Source organism: Anomaloglossus baeobatrachus, chromosome 3, assembly GCF_048569485.1.
Source record: "Anomaloglossus baeobatrachus isolate aAnoBae1 chromosome 3, aAnoBae1.hap1, whole genome shotgun sequence".
Taxonomy (NCBI): domain Eukaryota; kingdom Metazoa; phylum Chordata; class Amphibia; order Anura; family Aromobatidae; genus Anomaloglossus; species Anomaloglossus baeobatrachus.
Genome location: NC_134355.1, coordinates 342,571,759 through 342,589,350, shown reverse-complemented (window position 1 = coordinate 342,589,350; position 17,592 = coordinate 342,571,759). Strand labels below are relative to the sequence as shown.

The following is a 17,592-nucleotide window of genomic DNA, read 5'->3' as shown; positions in this document are numbered from 1 at the left end:
CAGACGGGGGAAAAAGACAGACGGGGGAAAAAGACAGACGGGGAAAGAGACAGACGGGGAAAGAGACAGATGGGGAAAGAGACAGATGGGTAAAGAGACAGATGGGTAAAGAGAGAGACAGACATGGAGACAGAGACAGGCAGACAGGGAAGGAGGAGACAGCCAGAGAGACAGACAAAGATAGATGGAGAAAGACACAGACCTTGATAGAGACAGACGGGGAAAGAGACAGAGAAATAGAGACAGACAAGGAAAGAGACAGACAGAGACAGGCAGACAGGGAAAGAGACAGACAGGAAAAGACACAGACAAAGAGACGGGGAAACAGACGGGGAAAGAGACAGACCTAGAAAGAGACAGATGGGGAAAGAAAGAGAGCTAGAGACAGACAAAAAAAGAGACAGACAGACGGGGAAAGAGACAGACGGGGAAAGAGACAGACGGGGAAAGAGACATACCTGGAAAGAGACAGCGGAGCACATTACTTGGCCAACTTAGTGAAATCTGTGTGGAATATCTGTGGTGTTGAAATATATGTTGTGAAATGCTTCTATTAGCTTAGTTTTTGGCTTTTTTATAATTACATTTCTATCTATTTGTTTTGTGGTTTTCTGTGTGCACAATAAATTTTTGTTAATACCTTTTATTTTGTTAACAACAGTTATTAACCTGGGCGAAGCCGGGTAGTACAGCTAGTACTATTATATATATGTATACATACACATAAATGTATAAATATCAATACTGTATGGATTGTTAATGCATATTCAGGAGTATGCTGGTAGTGGTACGTGTTTTCGTCATTCTAGTGTTGGTGTGTTACATTATTAGCTGATTTCCCCTTGACACGTAAAGTAATTAGCACATTCACCCTATGCTGTGTTATTGCCTGTTGCCAAAACTGTTAAATGCCTCCATAAGTGAAGAAAAAGCATTAGCGTCGGACAGATGTAATGCTATGGGATGACAATGGAGGTGTGCAGCAATTGGCTTAATTAGAAGGCTCATTAATTTGCAAAAAAAAAAAAATGCTGCGATTTTCCTTTTATGAATCACAGGCCTTTAGAAGCCTTCAATTTACACCTTTAATAGGGAGACCTAGAAATGAAACTTAATTACCAATTATGTCTACTTTTACATCAGCGCCAAAATACTTGATATTTTAGTAGGCACAGCTCTAATAGATTACACCGAGCTGGAAACACAATATTAAAGGCAGTAGACCGAATATTATAGCAGCCGTGTACATGTATAAAAAAAAGACAAGAGAATATATAGACCAGTCGAGTCTGTCCGAGCGTTCAACTGCTCATTACGAGTACCGAGCACCTGAGCATGGTAGTGCTCGTTCAGCACTCATTGCCATCCCTTAAGGATCAACAATTGAGCAATATTGCCAGAATATTGCGCTACTCACGGTTAGGTAATGTTCACACACTGAGTTTTCTTTCTGCAGCCAAAACCTGCTCTCTTGGCAATAAAAAAACTGCTGTCAAAACGCTATGTTTTTGCTGTTTTTCTGTTGCTTTTTTTTACTAGGTGCTTTTTTTAGGTGTGGATTACATGTGTGATTTGTTTACCACACATGTTTAATTAAGTTAGAATAATTCACCAGAAAAGCAGCAAAAAAAAACTGCAGCAAAAAACCTGCAAAAATGTTGTGTGTGAACATGGCCATAAAGATAAAACAAGAAGAGAAATGGTCACATAAAATACATCATGAGGAATTGTAATTTAACACAACTCTTTTTTTTTTTACTTACAGTCAGAACTGATAGCAAGTCTTCAACAGAACACTCCGCCTTTAGTCTGTCCCGAAACATCCGAACAGTTTGGTGTTTCAAATAATAATATGAAGCTATCCGTCCATAGGTTTGAGGTTCAATTGTTCGATTGTCCTTCATTAATAAAAAAAAAAAAAATTAATGATATACTTGGGAAAATTAAAGATGGATTTTTAATCTTAAAGTGGATCTGTATCAAGATTTTGTGATACAAACTGTAGAAGATATTAAAAAGATCTCTTAACCCTGCTGAGAATGGTGTATTTACTTTGAAAAGACATCTCAGAATGGCTATATCATCCTCATACTAACATGATAACTTTATTATCAAGTTCAGCTATCAAATGAACTTATGTCGAGTTCAAGTATATTCAGCCTCCACCCATCCAGCCTGACAGCTTGTACTGAGGGCTGTAAGATCTCAGCAGATGCAGGAGGGACACTAAAAAGCTGAAAAAAAGCGATGAATGATATTCAAATATTTTACAAATTGTTTTTTTATATAATATATTATTACATTTATTATATTAAAGTAGGTCTCTGTTACTGAAGACACAACTGAAGAGCAATTTTACTGAAACTGAACATAGACAAAATCCCTAAATTATAAAAAAGGCAGCAACACATCCTCTCATACATAGAAGTCCTCCATTTTTGGTCCTGAAGTTTAACCAGCTATTGGGTGGGGGAGTGAATTTTTCATGCTTGAAGAACTCCATTTCCTTCACTTTTGATGCTAGCCCCCGCTAATGGAAGACAGAATGGAACATGCTGAAATCTAACATGTCTAACCTTTATCCTGGGATTGGTTGGCTTGTTCCCACCCAAATCTTTAATAGAGTTATAGAGTTAGGTGAGCAATAAAGTGCTCGGGTGCTCGTTACCAGTCGAGTAGGTCGGACACTCTGAAAACGCTCAACTCGTTTAACAAGTATTATAGAAGTCAATGATTGGGCAGTTCAGCTCTCCGCCCAAATACAGGTAGCCATATACAGAGCATTTTCGGGGGAGGGAGGGCAGGGATTTTTTTTTTTACCTTGACACGCTACATCCAAAAATGTTCTTTTGTCCGTGATACTTGACCGAGCACCCAAATGCTCGCTCATTACTATTCCTTAATCATACTGACAGTGCTAAGTTTGTCCAATCTTGAGCTAATATGTTTACGCATGGGTGGCCAAAACTAAGAGGCAACAGTGCTTTAGGTAATACCAGTGTTGCCATTTTTGGACAGTCTGAGCCACATCTAGATGGAGATCATGTAATCCGAGTTTTAGATGACAGTATAGTGTTAAATGGTCTATGTGACAGCATATTAAACTTTTCTAGCGGCTTCCTGTGAAGTTTTCAAACCTTCCATAAAGTTGAAATCATTTCAAGTTTTGCACTTCTTTCTCCTGCACAGCTGCCTTGTGCTACATCGCTGTCTAACACCTTTGTTGGCTTTGTATTCTGCTGCACAAATTGCCTTTCTTTAATTTGTACCTCTGAGACATGTAAAGCTCCCCATTATGTCTCTCTGTGCCACGAACATCCGTTTTCCTGTATAGTACTGTGCACAGCCGACAAATGCTCCTAATTAGGCACGGACTACCTCGTATGCCTGTCACTACACTTATACCCACACGCAATCATATGGTTTGGTAGTAAAGAAATGATCTAAAGAATAATACACGAAAAATGAGAAATCATTCAGGTTCCAAAATAGAAAAAAACATTGGAATACATTGACCTTAACAACTACGACATTCTCGCCTCCGTACTATTAAAAAAAAAAGGCTACGGCAAATTAGACTATTGGGAAGAAAAGATTCAGCTCTTTAATAAGACGACAAATAAATCTATAATTAAAGTACAAAATGTCAAAGTGTTAAAGGGAGAGGATTTTCTCGCCATCACCTATGATACAACGTGAGATTTTCACGTAAATGGTAATAGATGGCTGTCATAAGGTTTTACATAATGCGATGTTGGCAGGTTTAATCTTATTTGCGGTAATGGATCCCCGTTATACAGGGCCCCTCATGACACTATTCATAAATTTCACTTATTGTGTTTTCTAGTCCAGTTTCTTCTGTCAGCCTGAGGACATGCGGCTCCACTAAAAAGCAATTTTAGGCATTTGGGGATTGTTGGTTTTTTCTTTATTAAGGTTACAACAAGTCAATATTTTAAGAAGAATTTATTATGCACCATCTATGAAAATATTAATACAAAATACAGTTCTAATCACACAAAAAACCTTAGATGTCTGATTTTGACAAGGCAGCCAAATATGGCCAGTACTCCAGTGTCCACAGAACCAAGGTTATACAAGATGGGCAGATTTTTTGGTACTGGCCATCTTTTTTTTTTTTTTAACTAAACGACTTTTACTTTCATAAAATACAATGTAACAAAATGAAAACACAAAAGGTATAGTAAGGCTGTTTTCCCCACTTTTACCTATATGAATATATTTGGTACATGCACTTGAAAAGCTCATAAACAGAGCCATAAGCCCTCCTTTACCCGACATATGCCAAAGTAGTGCCTTCTGCTATATTATTTAAAATATACAGTAATAAAGTGTAGATTACGGTTTCTAAAAATTACTTTTTTTAATCAATGTGGCAATGCTAACAAATGCCACTGTATGACTGCATTTTCTGGGAAAATGCTCGAGTTATCCATTGTCTTCCATTACAATCGGTAAATGAATCGAGCCGTCCGAGCATCCAACTGTTCGCTACAAGTACTGAGCAACCAAGCCTAGTAGTGTTCGCTCATCAGTAGTTGTCATATATTCACCAAAACATTACCAGACTGATGTCTAAAATCCCATAGTCTTCGGCTGTATGTCAAGGATATAAACACAGTTTTGATGCAAGCCACTTATAGAAGTTGAGTTGTATAAAAAAATGCATTCCTCAATAAACAGTGCCACACCATTTCAGAGGTCATATGGGGAACTGCAGGTCTGCGCATTTAGTTATAATGGAGCTTATCTTCAATATCAGGCACACTCAATAGATTTGCCACTCAAAGTGCTAGACCAAAAAGCCATGTTTTTCAAGTCCTGTATATGATTAGCTTTAGATTTTGTATCATGTGAATGGCTTTATATTTGCTGCAATAGTTAACAAGAGAAATTCTTTATGCATACATACAATTACTTACAGTACAGACCAAATGTTTGGACACACCTTCTTCTAGCACCAGACACATCTCTAGAACAACCGTTAAGAGGAGACTTTGTGCAGCAGGCCTTCATGGTAAAATAGCTGCTAGGAAACCACTGCTAAGGACAGGCAACAAGCAGAAGAGACTTGTTTGGGCTAAAGAACACAAGGAATGGAAATTAGACCAGTGCAAATCTGTGCTTTGGTCTGATGAGTCCAAGTTTGAGATCTTTGGATTCAACCACCGTGTCTTTGTAGAAAAGGTGAACAGATGGACTCTACATGCCTGGTTCCCACCGCGAAGCATGGAGGAGGAGGTGTGATGGTGTGGGGGTGCTTTGCTGGTGACACTGTTGGGGATTTATTCAAAATTGAAGGCATACTGAACCAGCATGCCTACCACAGCATCTTGCAGCGGCGTGCTATTCCATCCAGTTTGCGTTTAGTTGGACCATCATTTACTTTTCAACAGGACAATGACCCCAAACACACCTCCAGGCTGTGTAAGGGCTATTTGACTAAGAAGGAGAGTGATGGGGTGCTACGCCAGATGATCTGGTCTCCACAGTCACCAGACCTGAACCCAATCGAGATGGTTTGGGGTGAGCTGGACCGCAGAGTGAAGGCAAAAGGGCCAACAAGTGCTAAGCATCGCTGGGAACTCCTTCAAGACTGTTGGAAAACCATTTCCGGTGACTACGTCTTGAAGCTCATCAAGAGAATGCCAAGAGTGTGCAAAGTAGTAATGAAAGCAAAAGGTGGCTACTTTGAAGAACCTAGAATATAACCCATATTTTCAGTTGTATCACACTTTAAGTATTTCATTCCACATGTTTTAATTCATAGTTTTGATGCCTTCAATGTGAATCTACAATTTTTAGAGTTCTGAAAATAAAGAAAACTCTTTGAATGAGAAGGTGTGTCCAAACTTTTTATCTGTACTGTAAATACCTGAGTATAGCTGGGTTTACATCAGTTGACAAGTGACATTAAAGGACCATCAATTGGCAGAGTGTTTGCCGATCAGTGGTAATTTAATAGCCCTGTTTGCACAGGCAAGCCATGCTCCAGATGTGCAGAAAATTATCAGTAATCGATCATTCGTTGTGCAAAGGCTGCAATTGTTTTCGGGTAGCATGGGTCCATGTGCTGCCGAGAACGATGATCTTTCAACTCAATCCAAAACATCGAATGTGCACTTTGCTTGTTCATTATTTGATGGCAAATCTGATTACATTGACTGATTATTAAGAAACAAGTGTCAGCAAAAATCGTGCAGTGTAAATGCACCTTTGTAAATCATGTTCATTCTTTTTATACTATATTCTGATTATTGACATTCCCAAATTGTTGTTTTTAACTTTAGAGATTGATTGCCTTGTCCTGGATCCCCAATGGTAAGCTACACATCTTGAACATCCTTCTATAAAGACTATAAGAACAGTACACATAGACAGTACTGCTGGATAGATAGTGCTTCTTACCTCTGCAATCTTCATGCAGTATGAATATTCCAGATCAATGAGTGATTTCTCCACCAGATTTGAAAGGAATTTATTCATAGACTCGTGTCCCACATCTTCCAAATTGTAGTAGCTAGTATACAAAAAAATCAGAACGGTCAGGTAATGGCAGTAAGGTTCAGCTCTGAGACTATAAATTCACTTAGTGCATAAAACAAAACAAGAAAATAAGAAAAAGACAAAAAAAAACTAAATTGACTCTACATCATAAAGTTGCAAGTAGAACAGTGTTTAATTACAGCTGGAGAATTCACACAAGGCCGGATCATGCTAACGGCACTGAATCATCCGGTCATTATTGCTTCCTTGCTGTAAACAGACAGCCTGCCATTTTTATCAGCATGTTATTTCATTTAATCCACAATGAAACCCAGTTTTACAATAATTGACTTGTCAGGAGCTGTAATTTATAAAGCCGGGCTCTGCCAGCCTCCCAGATATTGGTCTCAAGCAGCATACAAGCAGGGTTGAATATTTACAATGCTGTTAACAGGTGCTGAGTTGTTTAATGACTCTAATAGCCAGAAGCGTACTGAGAAAGCCAGCGGGATCACAATTACAGGCTGTTTGAACACAACAATTACTCGTCCCCTGAGAGGTGTGAAAGTCAAAGGCAGTTTCATACTAACAGCATCCAGCACATGGGCGAGACAGTCAAACTTCTATTAGTATTCCGGGGGGGAAAATACCAGAAAATATGGAGGAGGAGAAAATGGAAGCAACTTTTATAAATACTGAAAATTAATTTCTTATCGTAGCAGCATAGAATCTCCAGATAAGAAGCCGTGCTCAGGCCAAATGATGTCAGCACAGTACCACTACACACGTAGTAGTCATCATCCACTAACATGGGCTGGTTTTACACAAATTGTGGCCCTGAAATACTGCGCCAACAGAACGAACAATACTATATTTTAATAACAAAATCAGTTAAACCAACAAGATTCAACGTAAGGTGCTCTATGTTCTGCAACAGCACCAGAAATAGTCGTCACTGTTCACCAGCCACAGGACCACTAAGTTCTGTGATAGGCTGTGGCGGTCAGGGGACTTAATACGCTATTCATGTCACTTGACTGCTGCAGTCCTTCACGGACTTTAAAGGTCATGTGGAACATCATCACATTTAGCCCAGACAACCTCTTTTACACCTTGCAGCACTAGAACGTGAATTAATATCCTGGTAAAGGGCCCACATCTGTGGAGGGGCTCAGGAGCAGACATCCATGTAGAGGCAGAAGATGCTGGCTATAGTACATGGCCATCATGTGTCTCCAAGAGTAGTAGCCGGATCGGTCAGTGGCATTTAAATGGAACAATAGTCAATGCTCGCACACATAGGGTATGTGCTCACAATCAGGACTCACGGCATCCTGGAGGCGGCAGGTCCCGACCTGCGGGGCAGTGAGTCTCTTCCGCAGGAGACCGCAGCTGCTTGTGCCCACAGAGTTCAGAGCGCTGCGGTCTCTCAATTGTGTTCTCCCGAATGAGAACGTTTGTGACTCTGCAGCAAAGAATTGACACGCTTGCGTCTCGGAAAGCCATACTTCAAAATGCTGTGAACACTGATCGTGGGCACACAGCCATAAACTTCCATTGGCTCCCCCTTGATGTGACAGCAGGGAACCAATCGGTTACTATAGCAACTGAGGGCCTAGTGAAGGCCTCCATCACTGCCATCTTGGTACTTCTATGCACCTCAAACACAATCTCGGCCCCTGTTAAAAATGAAGGCCAAAAATAAACATATTTGACATCAATACGTCCTTATCCAAACCAACCTGCTACTAATGAAAACATCAGCTCACCACACACAAAAAAAAAAAAATCGACAAATTTAGCCCCATCAACAGAAAAATAATGAAAAAAGAAAATTTTGAAGTTTTATTACTATTATTTTTTTTGTTTTTATTTTTGCCATTTTTCCATTTATTCATTATGGAGTTAAGGTTGCTGTAAGCAACGGAGTTGTTCTTACAGTCCCCAAGCTAATCAGGCTATACTCACACAACGCAATTGTGTTCTACAAATATGTTGTGCATTTTTAGTGTTTTCGGAAAATCGTAATAAATAAAAATGTAGCATGATTGCATCCCTGTGAACGTTTTAACACTGTCAGTGCAGTGACAGAGCAGAATAGGAGGGTTCCCTTTATCAATGGAGGCCCTAGGTAAGTGCCAAATCCCCCCATAAACGCAAACCCAAATTTTGGCCCATTGTACAATATGAAGACTATAATATGGCCATCAGAATCAGATGATAATAGGTTCTTTTTAAATAATTTTGTATTATTTTTGATTGGTAATAGGTTCTGATTATCACCAAGATGCAACTGGCTTCATTCATCAGTGGAGACCTGGTGACCACTTGATAAATGAAGCGAAATACTTTACGGACAACTAGGGTCAATTATTAATTTGACCACCAAATAAAATCTTGAATGTTTCAATGATTTTGAGAGGCCATAATCACAAGCGGATAAATAGCCATAACTGGAGGGAGGATTTAAGTATAACTTTGGAGGTTGTGTGAACAACTTCTTTTTAAAAAAAAAAATCCCCAAAAAAGGCATTTTCAGATTCTCCCAAATGATCATGGTGTAATTATATTCATATACTGTTTTCATAAAGTAGCATTTTTTTCCATTTTATTGCCATACATTGTGTTGGCAGCCACACTAACTTAACATTTAGAAAATATTCTATTCAGAAAGTATGGAGCCGATTCATCATTAAATTTGTACCTTTTTGTCGTGTTTTCATTTTTTTTCTTTTTTGCAGATTTTCTGTTTTGTTAACCAATGTGGCTATGGTGTGCCAATTCCAAATGTTTTTTGCCTAACTCATCATTTGGTAGTAGTTGCAACTTTTTGTGCACTACTCTTTTTTGCCATTTTTGTGCAGTTGAAGATAGAAATAGTCATAACAAGGGCAAATTAGAACAGAACCCACCATAGCTACGCTGTCATGTAGGGAAAAGGTATGTCGGTACACCAAAAAGATGAAGATCCCTAGTCCTCAACCAAAAAAATAAACTATGAGAAAGGAGCCACAGCATTCAAAGTGAACAAAGCAACTTCTTCTTTATTGGTAAGCTACAAAATACAAGGGGCAGAGTGACGTTTTGACCCCAATAAACAGACCCATTTGTTTATCGGAATAGAAACTTCTCATTTTGTGGTGGATCGAAAAAAGAGGTTTCTTTTGTCTATTTTGGCACTTTTCCATCATTTATTTGAAGAACAACGTGCAACATATTCAAAATATCAAGGGACTTTTTATCCCTAAAAATTATACAAATAAAATCTTGGAATTTGGGAAAAATTAATCAAAGAAAGACAAGATGAAAAAAAATGATTAAAAGAATGCAAACGGTACAGTATGGCAGGAGAAATTTAAGAAATAGTAGTGAGGTTAACACTAAAGGATAATCACTAGGGATGAGCGAATGTATTCGCCACTATTCGGTATCTGACGGATAACAGGCTATTTGCGCCATTCGGTATCTGACGAATAAAACAACATCCGCTCCGATACTTTCATTTTTATTTCTGACTTCCTGACGCCTGTTTTCCAGCCAATGAACACATCTGATGTTGCTTGCTATCACAGTAATGCCGTAGCCATCTTTTTTGTGGTGTTACTGTGATTGGCTTGGCCGCACAGCGTCATCTACATACACGTTGCCACAGCTTCCGGGAACGATAGAGAGAGAGAGATTCTGCCTTTTCCCATCCATTTCGGCCTTTTCCTTAGTGACCACAGCTTGCAATTAGGTCCAATGTGAAATTATTTTAGTTTCCCATAGACTTACATTGTGCGTTGAATGTTCACAAATAGTCGAATAGCGGTGACCTATTCGTCGGATATTCGCGAAGTCGGATATTTTGGTATTTGATCATCCCTAAAAATCACTTGTGCTCTCTCCGATATCTGAAATAATACATGAGAATTCCCTCATCGTGCACAGAAATATTTCTGATGGGGCCACAAATGGTGTTATGGTGGCTTCCCAAATTCAGGACTTCGACATTAGTAAATGGGCTCCTGACAAATATTCTAGACACAACTAATATGCAGTCATGGAAAAAGCTGGAAGCTAATACCATGTCCTGAATAGTGAACGCTCTTGCTGGAAAGAGTAACACAATAGATCTGAGCTGTCCAGAAAAATCTAATGATTTGTTGCCTCTATTATTCCATCAAGTAGCAAACATGTCAGCTATTTCTCACTTGGTCTAAATTGATGTAGCAAGAATATCTGTAAAACCGAAGCAGAGTAGGGAGAAAATGTAAATTAAAGATTGATGCCAAAGACCACATTAAATAAATAAATAATCTCTAAGGTCCGTGAATAAGAATGAGACTTCCCTAATGCATCTTATTAAACCAATGCGCGTGGAGCCTAAGATGTCATATAGCAAAACAACGCTCTGGTTTAGCCTATGACCACAAAACGCATCCACACAAATTCACAGAATAGTATTCTTGCTAATAAGGCTTTTAAAAATTAAGTAAAGTCACTTCATAGCACATGACGCCCTCACAGGAGGACAAATACAAGATTTCATGGATTTTAATTACACTATATTCTACCATCTAAGGCAACTGCCATTACGCCAGCGCAGTGCGATGAGTGCGGTCATTGTAAGGCCTTATTCACATGTCAGTATCTTGGTCAGTATGTTATCAGTATTTAGAAGACAAAACCTGTTGCAGATTTCAGCTTTCAGCAGAATCATCAACACTCATTGTGGTAGAATTAAATGTTTTACTTCGGGCATTGAGCAAATATTATACGCATCATTAACAACACTGAGGATACAGGAGGGAACTGAAACAATCAATCTTGAGAAATCATACAGTAAAGGGAACCTGTCAGCATATTTATAGACCCCAAACTAATGTTATTTATCTAAAGTCCCTGTAATGTTGATTATATCTATACATTTGTTTTATTATTACTGGTTTTCATTTTATAGAAAATCAGTGCCCAATTTATGAAAACGAGCCACAAGTGCAGAGACCCTGTACTTACAGCTCTCTGGCTTTGCTCCCACTTTCCCTACCTGCCACCAGCCTCCTGTCTGTGATTGAAACTTTACTCTTCTCTGTGACCTGCTCCACTGCCCGAGATCTCACACAAGCGCTGTCAATCCTTGAGGTGACGCATGCGCTGATTGATCGCAATTCCACTAGGACCTTACTTTGCATGAGCAATCCTCATATATGAAGGCACTTGCCCGAGATCTTGGACCAGGTTACAGACCAGACTAACCTATCAATCACTGACAGGAGGCCAATAACAGATGGTAAAAGAGGGAGAAAGGCTGGAAATCTTTAAGTGTAGCATTTTATTTGCACAAATATTTGCAGATGCATTTCTATAAAACAGAGACACTGGCTTAGAAAACATAGGTATAGACATAATCAGCATTAGTGGGATTTCATATAGATGACGTTTGTTTGGGATCTGAAAACCTAATGACAGGTTCCCTTTAAGAAACACTAACAATAAAAAACAGCTCAATCTGATCTCTGCGGAACAAGGTCTTCTTCCCCCAGCACACTCCTGCAGTGGCTATAAAAACAGATGTGAATCCATCAATGATAGTTTTTATTCTGTAGGTTCGACTTCTGATTTTGGCTTATAAGTACTCATGAAACTGATAAAAACTCTAAGGCAGAAGGCTCTGTTCACAGCAATGTTTTGGCTTCCATTTATAATGAGAGCCATTAAACTGTGCGGGATTCGTAATGCATGATGGAAACTATTGATTTATGGAATGAGGACGCATAAACTACATCTCTTTTGCACAAGAAAATATGACTTTTTTTAGTTTCATGACACTCTCATGACATTCTCATGACTTTGCAGAGGTCAAAGAGCTCCCCACCGACCAGTAAGATTAGGGGTATGTGCGCACGCTGTGTTCTTGACTTGACAAAAAAAATGCACCCTCTGGCAGACTTGACAACTAAAAACGCATGAGTTTTCGATGTGTTTTTGACATGTTTTAAATACGTTTTTGATGAGTTTTTTTGTCAGTGCGTTTTTCAAAGGAGAAAGAAAATATGATAGGATAATTGATAGATAGATAGATACAAGAAATAGATAGAAAAAATAGATTGATAGAAAGAACATAAAGAATAGATAATAAGAAAGAACATATAGAATAGAGAGAAAGAAATAACAGAATAGCTTGATAGAGGGATAAATAGCTTGGACAGCTGTTTTTTTTATTTTTTTTTGGTAAAAAAATGACATGGGGGTCACTCCCATTTTTCATATCCAGCACAGAAACAGCAGCTGCAGGCTGCAACCCTCAGCTGTCTGCTGTACCTTGGCTGGTTATGAAAAATAGAGGGGGATCCCAATATTTTTATTTAATTTGATTTAAGAAAAAAAAGAAAAAAAAAGTGACGCGGGGTCCCCCCATTTTTCTAAAACCAGCCAAGGTGCAGCACACAACTGGGGGCTAATATTATTAAAGTGGGAATGCCCAACGTTATTTGGCCCTTTCCGACCTAACAATTGCAGCCCACAGCCGCCCCAGCAATGGTGCATAAATAAGATGCGCCAATTCTGGGGCTGGACCGGATTTTGCCGTTGCCCTGGTGTGGTGGCAATCGGGGTAATTAGGAGTTAATGGCAGCCCACAGCAGCCACTAAGTCCTAGATTAGTGATGGTAGTTATCTATGAGACCCTGCCCCATCAGTAATCTATAAGTGAAAGTAAACACATACATCCCCAAAATCTTTTATTTGGAAAAAAATACAAAAAACACCCTCTTTCACCACTTTATTAACCCCTAAACACCCCTGCAGGTCCAAAGTAATTCACACGAGGTCTCACGGAGATTCAGTTCTGATACATCCCTGTCCTGTCACAGCAGCACCATAGAGCATGACTGCCCGCTGACAGCAGACAGAGCCACGCGAGGAGAATGATGTCAGAAGTTCACCCAAGTTCATTCTCAGTGCGCGGCTCTGTCTCTATGTCGCGGCCTGATTTGCGGTCACAGTTGAAGGACTCCAGCTGTGACCGGAAATCACCTGAGTGGCAGCACCGCTGATCCTGCTGCTCACTTCAGTCACTTGGGTGATTTGCTGTCACAGGTGGAGGACTCCCGCTGTGGCCGAGGTAACCTGAGTGACGTTACCGCTGATAGAGTGACTTACTTCAGTTGCTGTGTGGAGCTCACAGCAAGCAGTCTTGTTCTATATAGCTGTACTGGAAGCGTTGTGGGACCTTTTATGGATTACGTCGGACCTGGAGGGGTGTTATTGGGGTTAATAAAGTGGTGAAAGAGGGTGGCTTTTTTGTCTTTTATTTCAAATAAAGGATTTTTCGATGTTTGTATTTATTTACTTTCACTTACAGATTAGTGATGAGGGGGTGTCTCATAGATGCCTGCAATCACTAAGCTAGGACTTAGTGGCTGCTGCGGGCTGCCATTAACACCACCTTATTACCCTGATTGCCACCGCACCAGGGCAATAGGGATGAGCCTGGTAAAGTCCTGGGACTGTTGCATCTAAGGGATGCGGCAATTCTGGGTAGCTGCTAGCTGATAGTTTTAGGCTGGGAGGCTCCCGATAATGTGAGTCTCCCCAGTCTGAGATACCAGCCCCCAGCTGTGAAGCTTTTTCTTGGTTGGGTAGCAAACTTGGGGGGGACCACACATTGTTTTTTTTAATTATTTATTGTACTGTATGAGATAGACCCGCCCACTGGTGGCTGTGATTGGTTGCAGTCTGACAGCTGTCACTCAGCGTGGTGGCATGTCTGACTGCAACCAACTATAGCCTCCTGTGAGTGGGTTAAGCAATGAATATGAGATGAGCCTAATGAGCGGGTGAAGTGAATATGAGATGAGCCTAATGAGCGGCCGGAACTTTCAGAAGCAGGAGACGCCGCAGGAGCAGTGTGACAGCCGCGCCGGTGATCGGTGAGTATGAAGTGGAGAAAGACAAAGAGTGAGAAAAAGAGAATAGAAAAAAGTTGGTGACCTGTGGTTTTTTTTTTTAAAAAAAAATGCATCCAAAAGGCAGTGCAAATGGACAGCTAAACATTTTGGTTGCGTTTTAACACACCGCATTCATTTTAATGGGTGGAAAATGTTCATAAAACAAAATGCAATGTAGAAGTGACATGCTGCTTTTTTAAGCAACAATTTTGACAAATATTTGTCAAACAAAACGCTGCCAAAAAAAAAGAAAGGTGCGGATGGAAATTTCTGATTTATCATAGACTTTGCAGGGGAAGCAAAACCCATGCATTTTGTCAGTGACACAGTGCAGTTTAAAATGCAACCAAAATGCAAGAAAAAACGCAATGTGCACACATGGCCTTACTCTAGTGCAGACTTGGGCAAGGGGCGGCCTGCGGGCCGGATGCGGCCCGCCTACTGTCTGTGACCGGCCCGCCCATCTTAGCTCAGAGTTGGAGGCGTGGCCTGATCTATGCCTCAGCCCCGTTCTCACTGCCGGGAGCTATGTATCCCGCAGTGCAGTGATAAGCAGCTGCCACGCCCCCACTCTGCCGGTCATGCCCCCTCTTGCTGCCAGTTATGCCCCTCTGGATGCTGGTCACAGTCTCTGGATGCCTTCCATGGTGTCTATGCTGCTAGCCACGCCCCTTTTGCTGTCGTCCATGCCCCCTCTCAATGCTTGACACACACACTCCTCGGATGCCTTCCTTGTCACCTCCTGCTGCTGTTGATGCTGGCCACATCCTCTTTGCCTGCCCCTTCTACCCAGGGATCCTCACATGTGACCGCCTCATCTGCAGAGTGGCCACTTCAAAAACGTCTGTTCTGCAACTGAGGTAAGTGCACCAGTAGCAGCAGGGAGAGAGCAGAGTGCCTGCAGGAGGGGGGAGCAGGGGAGAGTCCAGCACTTGTGTCTTATCAGGTCCCTCCTGTGCCTGCAATAGAAGAAGCAGACACACAGGGGACTCAGAGAAGGCAGCCAGAGAAGCCCTCAGGTTCTGCTGCTGCAGTGATGCCTGCCTGTGCCCTCAGCGCCCCCAGGGCCAGTATGTATGCTCCCCACTGGCCACCAGGGCCAGTATGTATGCTCCCCACTGGCCACCAGGGCCAGTATGTATGCTCCCCACTGGCCACCAGGGCCAGTATGTATGCTCCCCATTGGCCACCAGTGCCAATATGTATGCTCTCCACTGGCTACCAGGGCCAGTATGTATGCTCCCCACTCGCCACCAGGGCCAGTATGTATGCTCCCCACTGGCCACCAGGGCCAGTATGTATGCTCCCCACTGGCCACCAGGGCCAGTATGTATGCTCCCCATTGGCCACCAGTGCCAATATGTATGCTCTCCACTGGCTACCAGGGCCAGTATGTATGCTCCCCACTCGCCACCAGGGCCAGTATGTATGCTCCCCACTGGCCACCAGGGCCAGTATGTATGCTCCCCACGCGCCACCAAGGCCAGTATGTATGCTCCCCACTGGCCACCAGGGCCAGTATGTATGCTCTCCACTCGCCACCAAGGCCAGTATGTATGCTCCACACTAGCCACCAGGGCCAGTATGTACAGTCATATGAAAAAGTTTGGGCACCCCTATAATGTTAACTTTTTTTCTTTATAACAATTTGGGTTTTTGCAACAGCTATTTCTGTTTCATATATCTAATAACTGATGGACTGAGTAATATTTCTGGATTGAAATGAGGTTTATTGTACCAACAGAAAATGTGCAATCCGCATTTAAACAAAATTTTACCGGTGCAAAAGTATGACCACCCTTATCATTTTCTTGATTTGAACACTCCTAACTACATTTTACTGACTTACTAAAGCACTAAATTGGTTTTGTAACCCCATTGAGCTTTGAACCTCATAGGCAGGTGTATCCATGAGAAAAGGTATTTAAGGTGGCCACTTGCAAGTTGTTCTCCTATTTGAATCTCCTATGAAGAGTGGCATCATGGGCTCCTCAAAACAACTCTCAAATGATCTGAAAACAAAGATTATTCAATATAGTTGTTCAGGGGAAGGATACAAAAAGTTGTCTCAGAGATTTAAACTGTCAGTTTCCACTGTGAGGAACATAGTAAGGAAATGGAAGAGGCAAGGCCCAGACACAACATGCTGGAGGTCTGCTATACTGAAGCTCTCTTTTGACCATAGTCCCCTGAGGAATAAGTATATTATGAAATGCGTTGGGAGCATTTCAGGTGAGATGGTTGCCAATTGAGGAGTATTGTGAGGCTGTAATGATTTGGCCCCCCCCTCTATATATTGGACAACTATGTTTTTTCTTAATATATCTTTAAGAGTCTACAGTGAGTGTTGTTTACACGACTCTATTGTCTTTTGTATATAATTCTGTTTATGTATCTGACAACTTGTTGATTGTTGTCTTTAATTCTATCACCGCGGTGGGAGATTCCCCCCTCCCCCCCGTGTGAAGTTTGTCCTTCCTTGGTGATACTAGGAGCTTTACATCTGCTCCAATTTATTGGGTTGTTTTTTTACAACCGTAACTGTTGTGTGGTTTGATATTTTTAATTACTAACCAATAAAGGTTATATTTTAATTGTTACCACAGTTCATACACTACAATTGCTTGGCTGTATATATATATTTTGTGAAGCAAACGACACTTTCAACTTTAAATTGTTCAGGGGAAGGATACAAAAAATTGTCTCAGAGATTTAAACTGTCAGTTTCCAATGTGAGGAACATAGTAAGGAAATGGAAAAACACAGGTAGAGTTCTTGTTAAGCCCAGAAGTGGCAGGCCAAGAAAAATATCAGCAAGGCAGAGAAGAAGAATGGTGAGAACAGTCAAGGACAATCTACAGACCACCTCCAAAGACCTGCAGCTTCATCTTGCTGCAGATGGTGCCAATGTGCATAGGTCAACAATACAGCGCACGATGCACAAGGAGAAGCTGTATGGGAGAGTGATACGAAAGGAGCCGTTTCTGCAAGCACGCCACAAACAGAGTCGCCTGAGGTATGCAAAAGCACATTTGGACAAGCCAGTTACATTTTGGAAGAAGGTCCTGTGGACTGATGAAACAAAGATTGAGTTGTTTGGTCATACAAAAAGGCGTTATGCATGGAGGCAAAAAAACACGGCATTCCAAGAAAA

The 17,592-nt window shown here is 41.1% G+C and overlaps 1 protein-coding gene across 2 annotated transcripts in view; it reads right to left on the bottom strand.

The window, feature by feature from the left end:
* ASCC3 (activating signal cointegrator 1 complex subunit 3) overlaps positions 1-17,592 on the bottom strand; it is an 812,216-nt gene that overhangs the window by 115,942 nt on the left and 678,682 nt on the right. For both annotated transcript variants that reach the window (XM_075340095.1, XM_075340096.1), the window contains exons 35-36: positions 6,430-6,541; positions 1,764-1,898 (exon numbers count right to left, since the gene is read on the bottom strand). In XM_075340095.1, the coding sequence (XP_075196210.1) occupies positions 1,764-1,898; positions 6,430-6,541 (247 nt within the window). The remainder of the gene's footprint in view (positions 1-1,763; positions 1,899-6,429; positions 6,542-17,592) is intronic.